The 16790-nt window shown below is 41.6% G+C and overlaps 1 protein-coding gene across 11 annotated transcripts in view; it reads right to left on the bottom strand.

Moving 5' to 3' along the window:
* Nucleotides 1-296: 296 nt before the first annotated feature.
* The window catches only part of TRIP12 (thyroid hormone receptor interactor 12), a 140546-nt gene continuing 124052 nt past the window's right edge, over nucleotides 297-16790 (bottom strand). For all 11 annotated transcript variants that reach the window (XM_040639437.1, XM_040639447.1, XM_040639442.1 and 8 more), the window contains 8 exons: nucleotides 10652-10766; nucleotides 10191-10345; nucleotides 8981-9145; nucleotides 5712-5876; nucleotides 4055-4168; nucleotides 2360-2454; nucleotides 1540-1643; nucleotides 297-838 (listed from right to left, as the gene is read on the bottom strand). In XM_040639437.1, coding sequence (XP_040495371.1) covers nucleotides 642-838; nucleotides 1540-1643; nucleotides 2360-2454; nucleotides 4055-4168; nucleotides 5712-5876; nucleotides 8981-9145; nucleotides 10191-10345; nucleotides 10652-10766 — 1110 coding nt within the window. In that variant the 3' untranslated portion in view covers nucleotides 297-641. The remainder of the gene's footprint in view (nucleotides 839-1539; nucleotides 1644-2359; nucleotides 2455-4054; nucleotides 4169-5711; nucleotides 5877-8980; nucleotides 9146-10190; nucleotides 10346-10651; nucleotides 10767-16790) is intronic.

The raw sequence follows: 16790 nt of genomic DNA, 5'->3' as shown, positions 1-16790 counted from the left end.
ATGAGTTTTAAATTATATCTTAATTTGAGAGAGAACATGGAACAACAAACAGAAGCCCATGGCTAAAGAAAATGGAACCACCGTGAGTGCTGTATACAAAAGAACCGTGTGGACTGCAGACAATACAGGACTCAGGGAGAGCAGTGGGAGGGGGGTGTGGAAAGCACAAAGAGCTAACCTACTAGACCGTATTTGTCAAATACACGTGAGCTTGAATTTCTGTACTTATGTACAAGAGTCGTCTTTGGAGGAAACAAAACTGCAGACTTAGCTCGATGGATACACACAGCCCAGAATTAAACTGCACAGCGACATTTATTGTTTCAGCCTGGAAAAACATCCCTTTTTTTAAATTTCACACAGCAAAGCAAGTTAAAAACTTCACTCATCAAATAAATGATAATTTAAACAAGAACTTGCTAAAGAAACCTCATCACAACAACGTTTTAGGGCCTGATCACTTTTAAGTCCATGGGGCCATTAATGAATATCAACCAAGTGTCTCTTGTATAACCCGCAAGCCGTTTTTCCTACAACAAGAAGGCGTAACATGTTTCCTTGACTCAGGTGATACATTTAGAAAAGAAATCATGATTTTTTTCTTTTGCTGTAACAGGCAGACACTGCATTTCTCGTTGTGATCAGGAAAGATGGAACGACTGCTGCCCTTCTCTCGCTGCAATCAACAGTTTCTCACGCATGATCTCAATGCTCGAGTAGTCCGGCAACTTAAGATAGTTCACACAAGTCATTACAGAGGGCAAGAAGTCATCGGGGTTTTCCGTTGATTCGAATGTCTTCCGGACAATTGTCAAAGGTGGATTCAAACTCCGGAAGCCTGATGAAAGGGGAAGGAAGAAAGACCAAGGAACTTAGTAAGCTTATGGGATGCATACGGCCAACTCAGAGGACATTTTCTTAGCCGGGAGGAGAATCAGTCTGGAATCCCAAACACACTCTTCTGCTGCTGCTGCTACCAGGAAACACCGCACTGCCTCACTGTACGGGGTTAGCAGCCACACCCACACCCGCGCACGCGCACACGGTGTTCTTTCTTGCTTGGCAATTAAATCTACACATTTGATATGCGTTTAGCGTATGGTGCCTGGTATCTGCTTTATTTACCATAAAAAGCCCTCATACAAGATGGAGGCAAACAGTTCCTTAGGCTTTCTGACTTTTAAAACAGAATATCAATTCAATGCCTATTAGGACTGACTCACTTCTGGGAAAGAAGACTTTATAGTGCATTCTCATCAAAGAGTCTGTAATGTTCAAATGGCCTGAGGATCTAGAAAAGTAGCATTACATGTTCACTAATGATCCTACTTCAATGTGTTTAAGTCAGTTCCTAGGAATTTCCCTGCTGGTGACAGCGCTTATGTCCTGCAAAACAAACTGAAAACTCAGAAGCATTATGGTATTAGGGTAACTAAGAGGCACTGTTAAGTCAAACACAGTGTATCGTACTGGTGGTACTGAAGTGTCTGTCTGCCACACACACCCCCCCCCCCACACACTGAGCAAAGGCGTACCCACCTCCAACAGGCAATCTCGGGCTACCTGTCACAAACTGCAGAAATAACCTCTGCTGCTCATTGTCAAAACTACTGAGAATCTCGAACAAGAACTTCACAGCCCGACTACGAAAGAAAGAAATAACCGCAATTATTTCATCGTTTTAAAAACCAGTTTTGAATTGCCCCACAATGCAGACTCTCACAATTGGCTACAGACTGCAAAAAGTTAACTATGACCACCTATGAATTCACGATATAGTGCACTCTGAAATCAAATTTGTTTCTGCTGTCACAGCTGGAATTCAAACGGAAGGATTACTGTTGTAACAAGACTTGTCAGGGATTGGACAGATGTCTCCATTTTACTACAGAGAAAAACGGGTAGTGGGGTTAGACCTCTGCTCTCCCCTCTACCCCCCTCCCTGTTCATTTTTGCAGAAATGCTTGAAAAAGAATGTTTGGGTCCTAAGGTCTTAACAGAAAGGAGACCAAAATATCAGAAAGTCTCCTTTAAAATAGGTCGACAAAATTTAGGGCGCCCAGGTGGCTCAGTCAGTTAAGCGTCTGCCTTTGGCTCAGGTCATCTCAGGGTCCTGGGATCGAGCCCCTCATGAGGCTCCCTGCTCCACGGGGAGTCTGCTTCTCCCTCTGCCCCTCGCCCCGCTTGTGCCCGTGCTCTAATAAATAAATTATAAAAAAAAAGTTTTAAAAAATTAAGGAAAAAACAAGAAAATAGGTAGACAAATTTAAAAATGTTGATAATGTGTATATATACACACATACACACACCACCAAATTCTTGACCATCAAATGAAAAACCAGCAGATCCCAATACTTACCTGTCGTGAGTGTAACCGTGATCTGGCCTGCAGCATTCCATCAGTGTCTTTGCGTCCCAAGTGTCTGCTTTACTGCCACACAAGAGCTGATCCAGCTGCGTGTTTACACAATGGTAACAAATTACTAAAGACAGCTGCGGAACTGAGTGAAAGCTCACAGGACATGTGGTTTTGCGGTATGCAATACAGTACAGGTCTCCATGTGCCAAATAAAAAGATCATTTTCAGCATCAGAAGTTCTGCTTCGGACCTCTTTTTATATACCATGTGCTCTTCTCCTGTATTTATAAAATCAGTCTCCTCTTCGGTGCGTTGATAGGTACCCTGCCCATTTGCAGGGACTAGGTCCTAGAGAAACTTCTAATCGCCAACAAAACATACCTGACACAAACCCTTGGTTTGAGTTTTCCTAACTCTTCTCATGTCTTTAGAGGCTTTCACTTGATAATCTACTTCTAACCAGGCAGAGTTCATAAATGGTGTTTTCTAGAAACACGAGGGTTTACAACAAAGGAAGCCAAGACGCAGACTACTGAGCCTCAGCAGAGAGAAGTGGGGGAAGCAAGCTGAACGGAGACGCAGCTAACGGACAGCTTTCTCGCTTTGTAGAGAGAGGCAGATGGTTGTCAGGTGGTGGCCGGGGCGGCCCGGGGACCAGCTAGCCATCACGGGGGAACATTGGAAAGCAAGAAGTGCTCATGCCTCCTTGGAAAATCTAACATCAGTTTAAAATTAAACCGTCTTTTCTCTGGTTAACTGCCCATCCGTGGAATGACTGGGTACTTTGAGAAAATCCAATTCAGGGCACATAAAATTCAGTATCTGCTGTATGTCACCTACTGTCAGGTACTTTATGCATCCTGCTCAGTAAGACAGAGGGCATCACAATTTTACAGACGAGGCAGGCAGATCAGATACGATATAACCTAGAGAAGGTCATATGGTTAAGTGGTGGGGACCAGAATTCAATTCCAGGCGACCCTCAGTGCCTCAAAGTGTCCGGTACACCACCTGCTTCAGTAAGTGGCAAATCGGATCGGAAATAAAAATCATAATGGAGATGATAACACTAAGTCATTCAAAGATAGCTGGATTCAGCCAGTAACAGGCGTGTGTTCTCAAGTTACTCCTCAAAAGGGATTCCAAACTGGGGCTCCTTTCTATACCATGTCACCACCAGCCCGTGGATTTTCAGATTCTTGTTGCAATAAGAAGGCTGGAAAACTGCACATACGCTCATGTCCCCACTTCTCAACAGTATTTGCAACACTTCCTTAAAACTTCAAAGACTGTCTCCAATCGTAAATCAATGTCTCACCTAATCCAGGAAGTTTAGGTTAAAAAAAAAAAACACACCGCAGACACCTGCATCCCACCCTCCCGGGGGACACCAGGCTCAGGTGACAACGAGGCTATGTGCTCACCAATCACACACAGACCCTACTCCCTAACAGTTAAATTATATTTAGTATTTATATCATATAAAATGTTACATTTATATTATATTATACTTTGTATTTAATACTCTTCTTTGCTCAGCAAAATGATCTTTCCCAAACCTCCCACCACCCCCATCCCCGCTTGGTTTTTGCGGTAACAATGTCTGGCTAGATGGCACGGAGACAGCCCGCTAAGATAACTGCAGATACACAGGGAGCGATGAGCAGCGCTACCTCGTAGACACAAGCTACTCACTTCTTCCGGGTAGAAGTACTGAAGATGACTAAGTGGGAAGACGGATTCAAATCCATCTCTGAAGGAATCGAATTGCCTGGAAACACCTTCGTTTAGAGCCCAGAATATAACCAGCTGCAAAAAGAAAGGTCTTTTAGAAACCGTGACAAGAATTCATTTCTCTCTCCTATTCAATATGTGGCAAAGTACAGGGAAACATCCTTCCTGATCACTTAAAAAAATAACAACGAAAAAGAAAAAACAAACTACAAGTTATTAAGTCTCTAAATTACCGCTCAGAAAGCTGCGTAAAAGATCACTCAGGTCAACTTGTACCCGGGGCCCGGCCAATAAGAAAACGTAAAACAACAACGACAAACAAACAAAAACAACCCATGAGCATTTATATTTAGTGTGTTTTTAAAATTCACTTATGTAAAATCCCGATGGCACAGAACAGTACCTTACCGGATGAGAAGCAGATGAGAGTTTCCCAAGAGGGTAAAATGTTATTAAGAAGTAAAGCTAATGTTTCAAGATTCACAATTACCAACTGTTAAGTGTTTTGAGTTTTTAATGTGAGAATTTTAGATCTAAATCCTGATTAAGTTCTTAGAAGCCAACCCCTCCACAGTGCACCTTCACTCAGAAAAAGGCTAACTGCGGAAATGCAGTCACGGGAAATTGAAAAGTAACAGAAAGCATCTGTTATTGGTCCAACATTATCTAGTCATCAGTGACTTTGGCTAACCGACTGGGTTACAGAAATACAGGACATACTCAGATAAAAATGAAAACAAAAACATAAGCATTATTACAAATTATTTTCAGAGAAGCTTATCTGGTCATGTACCAGTAGGCTAAAAGGTCAGCTTTCTCAAAGTGAGGAAAAGACGCAGGTAGTATGAGCAGACAGTCCTCTGAATGTTAAAGGGAGTGTCTATCAGTCACAGGACTGTTAGGGACACTAAATAATATCTGAAGACCTCTGCTATCTACTCTCTTTCTCTACCAGATGAAGAAACCAGAGCCAACATTTTTCAGAGATTCTATCTATAAAATCCCACTGCAGGTTGCTGGAAAACCCAAGTCTGGGTGTAGATGGTGTTCTATCTTGAACCCAGTGCTCTTCCCACTTAAGTCAGAAATAAACCAAAAGAAAACTTTTCAAAAAGTAGTAATAAAGATCTATATAGGTTATAACTTAAAATTTCTTTTCAATACAAAATATTTTCCCTTAATTTAGCAAATATGGTTAAGAACCACGAATTATCTGAAAGCCTTTGCCACACCCATAAACCTGTGTGTGTGTGAATTCTACCAAGTTAGCTACTTTGATAGACAAAATGCAGTTTAGCGGGAACACAAGTGATGGCTCCTTTTCACTATCTCTTTTAAATGAAGACAATGTGATGTTATTAGTATTCAAGCCTGAAGACAGCAAATCTGAGGTCATAAGAGACATCATGAACTATCTGACACGTTCTCTCAAGCGCAGACAGAAGCTAAGGCCTGAAGAAACGGACGTGACGCGGTGATCTTGGGTGCGAGGGTCTCAGCTGGGCAGGAAAGGCAGCTTCCCTGGGCTGGCGCTTTCCCTCTCCCCCAGAACAGGGCCAACAGGAAGCCCCGAGCCCCCACGCTGGCCTTCTCCCCGAAGCGCGCCGCGATTACGTACTCTTAGATACTCCTCTAAATTGTGGATGGTGACTGGTATATCCTTTCCTCCCTTCTTCAGTTCGATGTTGGGAAACCCTGGCAGAGTGAAATCCAACCCTAGATCTTCAACTGAGCAGCCGTTCATGGTCAGGGTTTCTAATGCATATTGTAGGCTCTCTTTGGTCTAAAAAACGGGGGGTGAGAGAGGTTAAGCCGTCATTCAGTTGGTTCTGTGTCTGTGTTTATAAAACAGAAGATAGGCTAATACGTTTTATGGGTTCCTTCCGCTCGTACAGTATTTCTTTTTGTGTCATCACCTACGCATGAAAAAGTCACAGATCACAAAGGAAATAAACTTAGGCACTTCAGAATCCAACTATTTTTATATGGGGAAAAATAAGATCACTTTAGTGTTCCTTCGAAATGAGCTGTCCATCAATTTGACCATATTTCAAATCAGATTTCCCATGGAAAGTCATGACCACTTACATGATGGTTAAGAGTCGTTACAGAGCCAGACGAACTTTTCCTAAGTTCTATATTAATCTTAATGAATCCAATTATATATATATATATATATATAGTTAATCACCATTCCTTAGACAGGAAACCATAAATGCAAATAATGCATTATTACTTGAGTAAACACAAATAACGCACTATCCGAGGAACGGTAATTAACTGCCCCCCCACCCCCCCAAAGCTCAAGTCTAAGGAACACCCTGGAGACTCCTCATTCAGTGACTCCAGACTAGCGCAACCGGATCTGTATCCACACAATAATGCAGCAATGAAGAAAGGTTCCACCAAAGCCCTCAGGTCATACTCAAAAGGCAAATGTTAAAAGCAGTTTGTATTATTCACTTTTTTAAATGCTTAGGAATAGTTAAGGCTTATATAAAATATATGTATTTTTAGATTGGAAACCAAAGACCAACATACAAAACTGCAACTACTACCTGCAAATGAAGGTATCTGGTATAGGAGGAAGAAGTGAAACGGCTTTCCAAGTTGGAGATGCCGCCAAGCATGAAATTCCTAGCGGCTAAACAGTCCACGTGCAAGAAATTAGCCATTTAAACTAAAAAAATCGAGAAGTTCTGATTTAAAATCAGTCGTTTTAAACAGGAAATGAAAAGCCGTTTAGGACTGCAGGGTAGCCCGTGTTTAGGTCTCTCCTCAGCTCCCGGTGAGTCACTGGTGACGCCAGAAGGGACGCCTTCCATGTGACGTCTGAGGTATTCCTCAGAAAGACGAGACGGGAGTCATCCCTGTCCACCCAACATCCTCCTGCTGGAAAGCTCTCAAAACTGCCCCCCACCTCTCGCGCAGATCAAGGCGGTCGCTGCCATCCTAACGGAAAGCCTCTTCTCCCGCAGCTCCGTAAGGAACGTCTTACTCATGAAGGTCTGCATTACAAAATGCTATTACCGAGAGGAATCTAGAACATACGGTGTCCCGAGATACTGAAAAGGAATTCGCTGTTCACTTCTTCAGACCTTACATGAGCTCATTGAGCCCATTCAGCCCACATGTCGCCCACTGCCCACGTATCTGAGACTTCACAACACTACCGAGGCTGCTGCGGCCGCGCTTCACCACCAGCGAGGCGAGGCGCTCCGGACGCCACACACCGCCATTGCTCACGCGCTGCGTGGGAACTGCTTCCTACGGCACAACAGTCTCTGTGCAATGTGGTTTCTGTGCTTTTTATACTTTTAAATTGACAACATCAAAAAATAAAGATTCAAGATTAGAAGAACAAATCTCATCAAAGAGTTGAGGCAGAGAGCGGGTGGAGAGCGAACAGCCCCGTGTGATTTCCAGCTCTCCTCCCACACCCTGGATCCGCGGCCTCGGCCGGCTACGCAAACTACCTGCCTCGGGGTTCTCACGTGCAAACGAGGAGTAACAGGACTACCCAAGTCTCCGAAGGGTGCTGTGGATTAAAGATTTCATACACATATGGCACTTGGAATAGTGCTGTGAGTTTCACTTTCTTTCCTGCCTTTTTGGGGAGCCATTATTTTTACCTAAGAGATGATTCCAAATAAGACTGCATTCGTTTTTAGGGGCGCCTGGGTGGCACAGCGGCTAAGCGTCTGCCTTCGGCACAGGGCGTGATCCTAGCGTTATGGGATCGAGCCCCACATCAGGCTCCTCCGCTAGGAGCCTGCTTCTTCCTCTCCCACTCCCCCTGCTTGTGTTCCCTCTCTCGCTGGCTGTCTCTATCTCTGTCGAATAAATAAAATCTTAAAAAAAAAAAAAAAAAAAAAAAAGATTGCATTCGTTTTTAAAATTTACAAAGTTGGTAAGCATAAAACTGATTCTAACAATCCTAAGACAACAGATCTTCTAAGGAAAAGATGGACTTGGCCTCTTTTAATGTCTATTGCTCTTAATGCACAAACTTATTTTTCCAAAAATCACCAATTAATAAAAGAGATAAAATTAATTCCCTTACAACTCACCTTCTTCTCTGATACAAGGAATTCTAAAATCCCCATCTCTTGCCAGCTGTTCTCCAGTTTATCAGGAGGTGTGACACTTTCCCTACAGAATTGCCTCAATTCTTACTTTACATAATTTATAAAATGGGACACTGGTCCACATTGCCTGCCCGAATACAGCTAATTGAATCTGTGCCACTGTTTTTTAAATGTAACTTTGTCTTCTTCTAATGTCTCATACAGAACCACTATTAATCTCAGATTGGGTCAAATAATGTTTAATCTCTTACTAATATGTAAAGAATATACATTAATAATACAAAGCTCAAGATCACCCATTCTAACAGAGAAGCCTCAACAGGTGTTACTAAGAAATAGTGAACACCTACTATGACCTTTAAAACTATTTTCCTGAGATCTTTCTAGAAACAAATGGACTGTTCCTAAATTAAGTTACCTTTCTGGAAAAACAATCTGTCCCGAGGATAGTTTTTATTGATTCAAATGCTTACTAAAAAAATTCAGTATGATACCGTATCTGCCCAGATACATAATACCCATCTTAAAATTTAATAAGTATGAGCCTTATGGGTTCAAGACAGGAGTGTATTTCATTTGTTAATCAAGCTGTGTATTTATCACCTGCTGTTTTTATAGGTCATCTGACCCACTGTGAAATTGTTTCAGTTACTCCAATAAAAAAATTAAACTCTTCTAAAATATAAGTAAAATAATATAAAGTAATAACTGCGCCAAATATAAACCACTTAACAAAGACCTCATCTTGCAACAGTAAGAAACTGATCCACTTGACCGTTTCCTCATCTTCTAAGCTCACCTGGGATTTATCTTGTTCAAGTCTTTTCTTCTGTCTGACAATGTCTTCTAGGTGATACACGGATCTGGCTACAACCGGGTCAATGTCAAACAAATCGTGTGATGTCAGTGAAGTTTCCTGCCTCAGCATCCACTTATAAAAGGGTAAGCCAAGGGGAAGGTCCACCTGAAAGGAAGTATACAAAATGTTCTAACAGTCACACTAAGCTTCTAGAATTGCCTCAGTTCTGTAACTGACACTTTAAGAGATCGTTTATAAAGGCCGAGTAATACCACCCCTCCTCCAAAAAAAACCCAATTTTGGAACTGTTCCCATTTAAACCCAATTTGGGGCCTTGATTTTGTGAAAAATTTAGTGCACCAAAGAATCCTATTTAAACACTGACCCCAAAAAGGTTATCTTCCAATAATGGACATACATTCTCCATAAGGGCCTCCAAACTAAAGAGATATTTACAGGAATCTTACTCTATTTGGGGCGAAGTAAACTAAATTCCACTGTAGTTCGTATTACTGCACATTTGGGGGAAAAAAGAGAGGTTAAAAAGAAGAACCAACTAATTAAAACTGAAAAAAAAATGTAACTTCTAAAATGACTGATTAACAGCGCTTCTGTGGGCAGAGCAAAATTGTCAGCTGGGAAACCTGACCCTGGGTAAAAAGAAAACGTCTTCTACATACTGACCAAGTATCTCAGAAAATGTGAAAAGAGGAAATGAAGAAGGGCCTGCAAACACTTGGACCTCGGTTAATACTTCGTTCACGGGTTATTTTCCCTCCCATCATTCCAATGATGACTCATTGCAGTTCAGCTGCAGAAAGCTCAGGCTTTCCTAAATGAATTAAAAATCGAATCACAAATACTTTAAAACCACTCTTCATGTCGCTGGATTCTCTGAACCTTGCTACTAAAAGAATGGTTCATAACAGCACTTTGGCATCACCTGGGAGCTCAGATGAAAATGTGAAATCTTTAATGAGAAAAGCAGCAAACAAAAAGAAAAAATAAGAAAATGTGCAATCGTGGGCCTCACCCCTGAGCCACTGAACCCGAATTAGCTTTTTAAATAGAATCTCCATGTAATTCACGGGCACATTAAAGTCTGTGGAACACTGTTCTACAACACAGCAAGAAGTGCAGGGGATTAAAGATACTTTTGGAGTACATGGATACAAAAAAGTTGCAGGCAAGCAAATAATCCTAAACTTACCAATCTGAAATCCATGATAGCCTTGGCCATTAATTTTCCTAAGAAGCGAAACTTCATCTTAACCTTTGCGATGTGAGCTGGCTTAGCCGTCCTACCAAAGGGAAGCGCAAACAGGCCCTGGAGGTTTTGAATATACTTGGTCCCTTCTTGGCTTCCTATAAAATGAGCAAGTCATAAAACTTTAGATGTCATTTCCCAAAACAAAATAAGACAGGACAAAACCTGGTAACTAAGAACATCTAAGAAATGCAGTGTTCTCAAAATCAGACAGATCACGAATGAAGTCCTCTAGAGCTGGAAGGCTCTCCCTAACTTGATAAGAGAGAAAAGAAAGGCTAAAAGTCAAATTAAGGTCAAAGAACATGGCCCTCTACTAGAAATTAAATCTATTTAATGAATTTTAAAGGCCCTTTTACCTGATCTGAAAAACACAAACTGACTGACTCACAAATTAATATTACCTTTTGGATTGCTAAGAGTCACTTCTTCACCTCTCCAGAGACCCAAGTCAGCTCTCTGTAGTTCCTGAGATACAAGTGCATAAAACTCCAGTGTAGGCCCAAGACCTGTACCAACCTACAGAAGAACAAAAGTACAACAAGTTCAGATTTTCAGAATTTACGCTGCCTTTTTTCTTGGGCCAACTTTTTGGCAGTATGGATACTAACAGCAACTGTCTGTTTCATGCATCATTTCCCGAACTGTCCTGATCGTGCTCTGCTTGGTCCCCTGCAACAAGAATGAGCCACCCTTTATTCCTGCCCACAACCCTCACATTCCCACCAGGCACTTCAGGCTTATATACTGACAACAGCATCGTTGTGGCTCTCACACCCCCAGGGAGTAAGATGGCTTTGTCTGAGGATGGATCCCCTTCCGGAGCCCTCTTGTGTGAGCTGTTAGCCTGAAACCAGCTCAAATGTCATCTCCTCAGGAGAAACCTGCTCTTCTGCCCAGTGACTTTGCTTTTTCTTTAGGACCTGTCGTTCAGCAACTTCTCACATCACATCACCCAGCCACAATTTCATTTCGTGTCTCCCTTGAGGGCAACTGTTTAATTCACCTTTGGACCCTCGGGAGTGCCCACAGAGCAGCCGTTTAACAGCGGTTTGCTGAGTAACACAGGACTCAGGGAAGGTCAGAGCCATGCCAGCACCACCGGGCTAACTCAGCCTCAGGGTACGTCGGCGCGTCTCAAGCCCCCAGTGTGCTGGAAACTCCAGGGAGCTTTATCGGTGTGGACACATGGAGATGGTGAGCATGTCCTGAAGATTCTCGTCTGACAGGTCTGGTTTAGAGCCTGGGCACTGGTATTTTTAGAACCAGCCTTGACGTGACTGTACAGCTTTGAATGCCTCCATGAGCGGCATCCTGTGTCCATGTTCATAGCCTAGTTATTCCTTCATGTCTTATCAAGGTCCTACCAGCTTGGACCATAAATCAGATATACAGCTAATGACAAGTTAATATCATAATTTATAGGCTACATCAAACCATTGTCCTGGTCAAAAGAACTAGAGTTCAGAGATTATTGGCAAACAATGGGCATTATTTTAGCATTATCATAGTTACTTAGGTTAACAGATGAGATGCAATCCACCAAATGTTTTGCTCTAACTTTGCAAACAGTGAGGTTGGATGTGGTGACACCTTCTGGATCCATCCGTCCCTTTGTTAGTAGTATTCCAGAGCAATAAATGGCATCTGCATTCACCCAGGGCTCCAACAAAACCTTGGCTTTTCTTATTTTTACTCCACACATTCCAACCCATCATTCAACACTGTAAGCCCCACCTTCAAAATATATTCCGAACTGGTCCCTTATCTGGTCTACTGCTAGAGCCCCCCGCGCGGCCTCTGCACCAGCATTCTTGGCATCTCCTAGTCTCGGCTCACAGTGCCCTGAGGCCTCCCATCTCACTCAAAGCAAAAGCTGAAGTTCTTCCACAGTGGGTGGGCACGGCCTTGGTGAGCCCTCCCACAGCTTGACTCCAACTCTAGCCAGTCATTCTGCAAAGGGCCAGGAATCTGTCTCGGGGCTTTTGCTTCTCTGTTCTTTCACTAGACACACCCTTCCCTAAAGGGTAAAGACTTGCCTGGGCTCAAAGGTCCACTTAGACCACCCTATCCCTTCCCCATCGCCATCCATCCTTACTTGCTTTATTTTTCTTCATCATGCGGCCTAACATATGCATATGCATAAGTACATTAAAAAAAGAAAAGTTCTGTGATAGTAGGAATTTTGTATACTTCGTTCTCCACTGAATCCTGGGTACTGGAGGAGAGGAAGGAAGGAAGGGAAAAGAAGAGAAGCCACGAAAAAAGGAGAACTGCAGTAACATCTGATATCCACCAGATGGTGCTTTAGAGCCACTTAATTTTTTTTCTCCCCTTAGCATAATTATAATTACCCTTGGCTAAATAGAAATCACCGATCAGATCAGTCTAATTCCTTCATCCAAGGAATGGGCTATTATTTCTAAAGGTAACACAGACTTAAAATATTAAATGGCATGAGTATTATGTAAACATGTCATCACAGCAAATCTGTGAGGGTGGAAGGAGTAGGTCAAAGCTGTTCTGGCTAGTCACCATGTACCTGGGCTGGCCAGCCGCCCTGCATAGATCAACCTGACCTTTTCGGGCATCTGCTCTACTCAGCCACTCCGCTAGAAAGGTAGGTACTTTGGTTTTGCTTCATTTGTTTTTAAAGGCAGGAAAAGCACAAAGCTCTAGAAGTAAAAATACAGAAAAATGAGTTCTGACGACTCGTCTGACTCAAAACTTTTGAGTCTTTCTCTTTCCAAAGCTAAGACATACTAGCACTTACCACATGACAACGTTCCATTGTTAATCATTCTAACAACACATGATGAGAAAGGTCCCTCTCTTCTGCCCCTGTTGAGGCATCACTGAGGACTTCACATAACTGCCAGCAACACGGTCAGTCAGCGCTGGCACCAGGCTCCACAGCCCACGCTCCTAACACTTCACCCTCCCGGAGGTCGGTCATTCATAGCCCCAGCCAATCCTGTGGCTTAAAGACTCTCTCAGCCCAGAGACTGGTTTACAAATCATCCCTGTTCAAGATGGAGCCATTTGGATTTGATGTTTTGAATTAGGATTCTTCTAGAGCTACTCCGAAGTCTAATGGCCACTTGCAGACTTGTATGGTTGAATCTGATTTATGACCGGAGGCCCTTTCTATATAAAAAGTCAGTACTCCTCCCAAGCCCTATTCCCCAATGATCCTCCTACAATCTTTTCCATAATTAGCAGGCAGGACCCAGCAATGAAGATTATAAAATTATGATTTCTGTATCAGTAACTCAATCCTGAGGATCCTTCGCACAATGTGATGTTATTCTGAACTTGTCTAGGTTCCATGTGAGATGCAATCTGAACAGAGCCATGAAGGATGCGAGAGGGAAGGAAAGACATTCCCGGCAAGAAAAAAAAAAAATTACTGGAGTAAAAAAGTAAAAATCAGAGTTAAAATAAACTCAGGAGAAGAAGTCAGCGGGAGCAGAGGTCCTGCAGTTTTATGAGGAAGAAATCTGAGCATGTAAACATCTAAAACCTGTATCCTCTGAGCAAGAGGCACCATCAGGGTGGGTTCCAAAGACCATCCCCCAATTCCTCATCCCAGCAGTCAAGGCCTCCACTCAAATCTCCTCCCTCCCAACACTTCCAGAGCAGTTACTCACCTGCGCCGCTCACCACCAAGCCTAAACCTTTGCTCAAGCCACAACCTTCTGTCCTCTAATTCTCCCTCTCTCTTCCATTAAGGTCTAACTCTATGACTCTGCCCACACACTCTTGGGACAGTAGGACTTATGTGAAAGCCCCGTCCACTTGATACCTATGCCACTAATCAGCCACATGCATTTGTACCGTTGTCCTGTGACTACACTGTAATCCTTTGACTACAGGAACTCTGCCATAACCCGGATCCCCAGCACACTGTACACTTCCCAGGTCACAACTACTTCAAGTTTTAATTCTGATGACTAAATACTCTCGAATAAACTTTCCAAAAGTCTTAATAAGATGAAAATGCCTAAGAAAAATCAAAATCATAATTAGAATTCCTTGGATAACCATAGGTAATAGTGCAGATTGTTAAGAGGTTGTACTATAACTCACATTTTATAGACAAGAAAACGGAGGGGCAGAGTGACTGGCTATTATAAATAAATAATCAGTGTAATAGAAGGTTTTGAAATTTTAGGTCTATAAAAGTTTTAGAAGTCCAAACATTTTCAAGTTTTGTCTTAAAAGTATTTAGGGGAAAGAGGGAGCAAAGTATCCCCAAGAAACGCAGTATTTCATAGTTAAAATATAGAGAAAACCATTATTTGAATCTTTTGAGGGACTGTCCAGGCTGTTTAATAAAAGTGCCTCAAAAGAAATAAATGACAAAGGCTGGAAAGGAAGTACAACTGTATTTTTTCACAGCCGACCCAACTATTTAACAACACTGGTTAGCAAACTACAGCTCCAGTCCACTGCCTGTTTTTGTACAATCTGCAAAACTAAGAGTGGTTTTTACAATTTCAGTGGCTGAAAAATCTTGAGTAATATCTCACCACATGTGAAAATTATATGAACTTCAAATTTCATTGACAGTAAAATTGTGTTGGAACACGGCCAGGCTCATTTGTGTAAGTATTGTCTCCGGCCACTTTCCTGCTTGTACAAGGCAAAAGGAGTAGTAGTGATGGCGACTATAGGGCCTACAACCCCTGAATATTTACTATCTGGGCCTTTACAGAAGTCTCCCAAACTGGGGTTCTGCAATAATCCTAAATGATCTATTAAAAAGTTATCAGAACTAATAATTATCAAGGTCACAGAAAATAAAGTCAAGATATAAAAATCAACTGTATTTCTACAAACTAACATCAAATGGAAAATGAGAGTATCATTTTCAACATCATCACAAAACATGAAATACTTGGGGAGAAATTTAATGAAATATGCACATGAAAGACTTCTACACTTAAGTTAATGAAGTGAAACTGAGAGAAATAAAAAAACCTAAACAAATGGACGTCTACACGGTGTTCAAGGAACTCCAAGACTCAACACTATACATGTCAATTTTCTCCCAGACTAACCAAAATTCAACACAATCCCAAAGCATACCCTGTGAAATCTTTTGTAGACACTGACAAGCTGATTCTAAAATTTACACGGATATACTAGGGACTAAAAAATAACCCCAACTTTGACAAAGAAAAACAAAGTTGTAGGATTCACACTACCTGACTTCAAGACTAACTATAAAGATAGAGTAATCAAGACAGTATAGATTAACAAAAAAAGAACAGAAAATCCAGAAATAGACCCAAATATTCACAATCGACTCATTTTCAAAAAGGTGCCAAGGTCATTCAATATGGGAGAAGTTCAAACAACGGTGCTGGAAAAATGAAATAGCCTATATTTAGGAAAAAAGAAAAATATCTTTAATCCCTTACCTTTATGCTATATATAACTTAAAATGGATTATAGACCTAAGTATGAGAGCCAAAACTATAAAATTTCTAGAAAAACACATGGGGGAAAAATCTCTGAAAACCAAGGATGAGGGGAAATTTTCCTGATATAAAAAAGCACAAACCAGGAAAATGGGGGGGGGGGAACCTGATAAATTAGATTTCAACAAAATTAAAAACTTCTGCTCTTTTCAAAGACATTTCATGAGGAAACTGAAAGATAAACCACAGACTGGAAGAAAATATTTGCAAACACTTATTTCATAAAGAACTTGTATTCAGAGTAATAAAGAACTCTTAACAACTTAGTCATAAAACACGATGATGAAAAAGTAGATGGACACTTCTCCAGAGTGAAGTGTGAATGGCTAGTGAAACAAATGAGAATGAAAATATTATTAATCATCAAAAAAATACAAATAGAACACAATGAGATGCCACTGTTACACACCCCCCTCCACCCTCAGAATACCCCAAATTAAAAAGACAAGACCCAAGGGTTGGTGAGCATGGGAAACAACTGAAATTCACAAGCTCCACCACTGGTGGGAATGAGAAATGGCAAAGGAACAGTTTCGTGTGTCTCATAAAGTAAAAACGCATCTTACTACGTAACTTAGCTGAAGAATTTACCTAAGAGAAATAAAAATATATGTCTATACAAAGACTTGTACCCAGATGTTCATAGCAACATTATTCATAAGGGTCAAAAACTGGAAACGAAAATGGGCATCACCTGATGAAACATTTCCTGACACCTCCATACAACAGACTCTTAGTACCAGTGATAAAAGGAAACAAACGGATACAGGCAACAACAAGGATGAATCTCAAAAGCATTATACTAAGTGTAGAAGAGTAACACAAGCGGCTACACACTGCAGGATTCCACCTCCTATGGGATAGCAAGAAAGACAAAACTACAGGACAGGAAATAGACCCAGGATTGCCTGGGGGTGGGGGGAGGGCGCGAACCGCAAAGTGGTCTAAGAGAATAGTTTGTGCTGATGGGATGTTTTTCCTAATCTTGATGTGGTAGTGTTTCCAGACTGAATACATTCGGACATCAGAATTTGTACAGCTAGAATCGTACATGTTA

Source organism: Ursus maritimus, unplaced genomic scaffold, assembly GCF_017311325.1.
Source record: "Ursus maritimus isolate PB19 unplaced genomic scaffold, ASM1731132v1 scaffold_1, whole genome shotgun sequence".
Taxonomy (NCBI): domain Eukaryota; kingdom Metazoa; phylum Chordata; class Mammalia; order Carnivora; family Ursidae; genus Ursus; species Ursus maritimus.
Note: the sequence above shows the minus strand (reverse complement) of the source record. Positions and strands in the feature narration are given on the sequence as shown.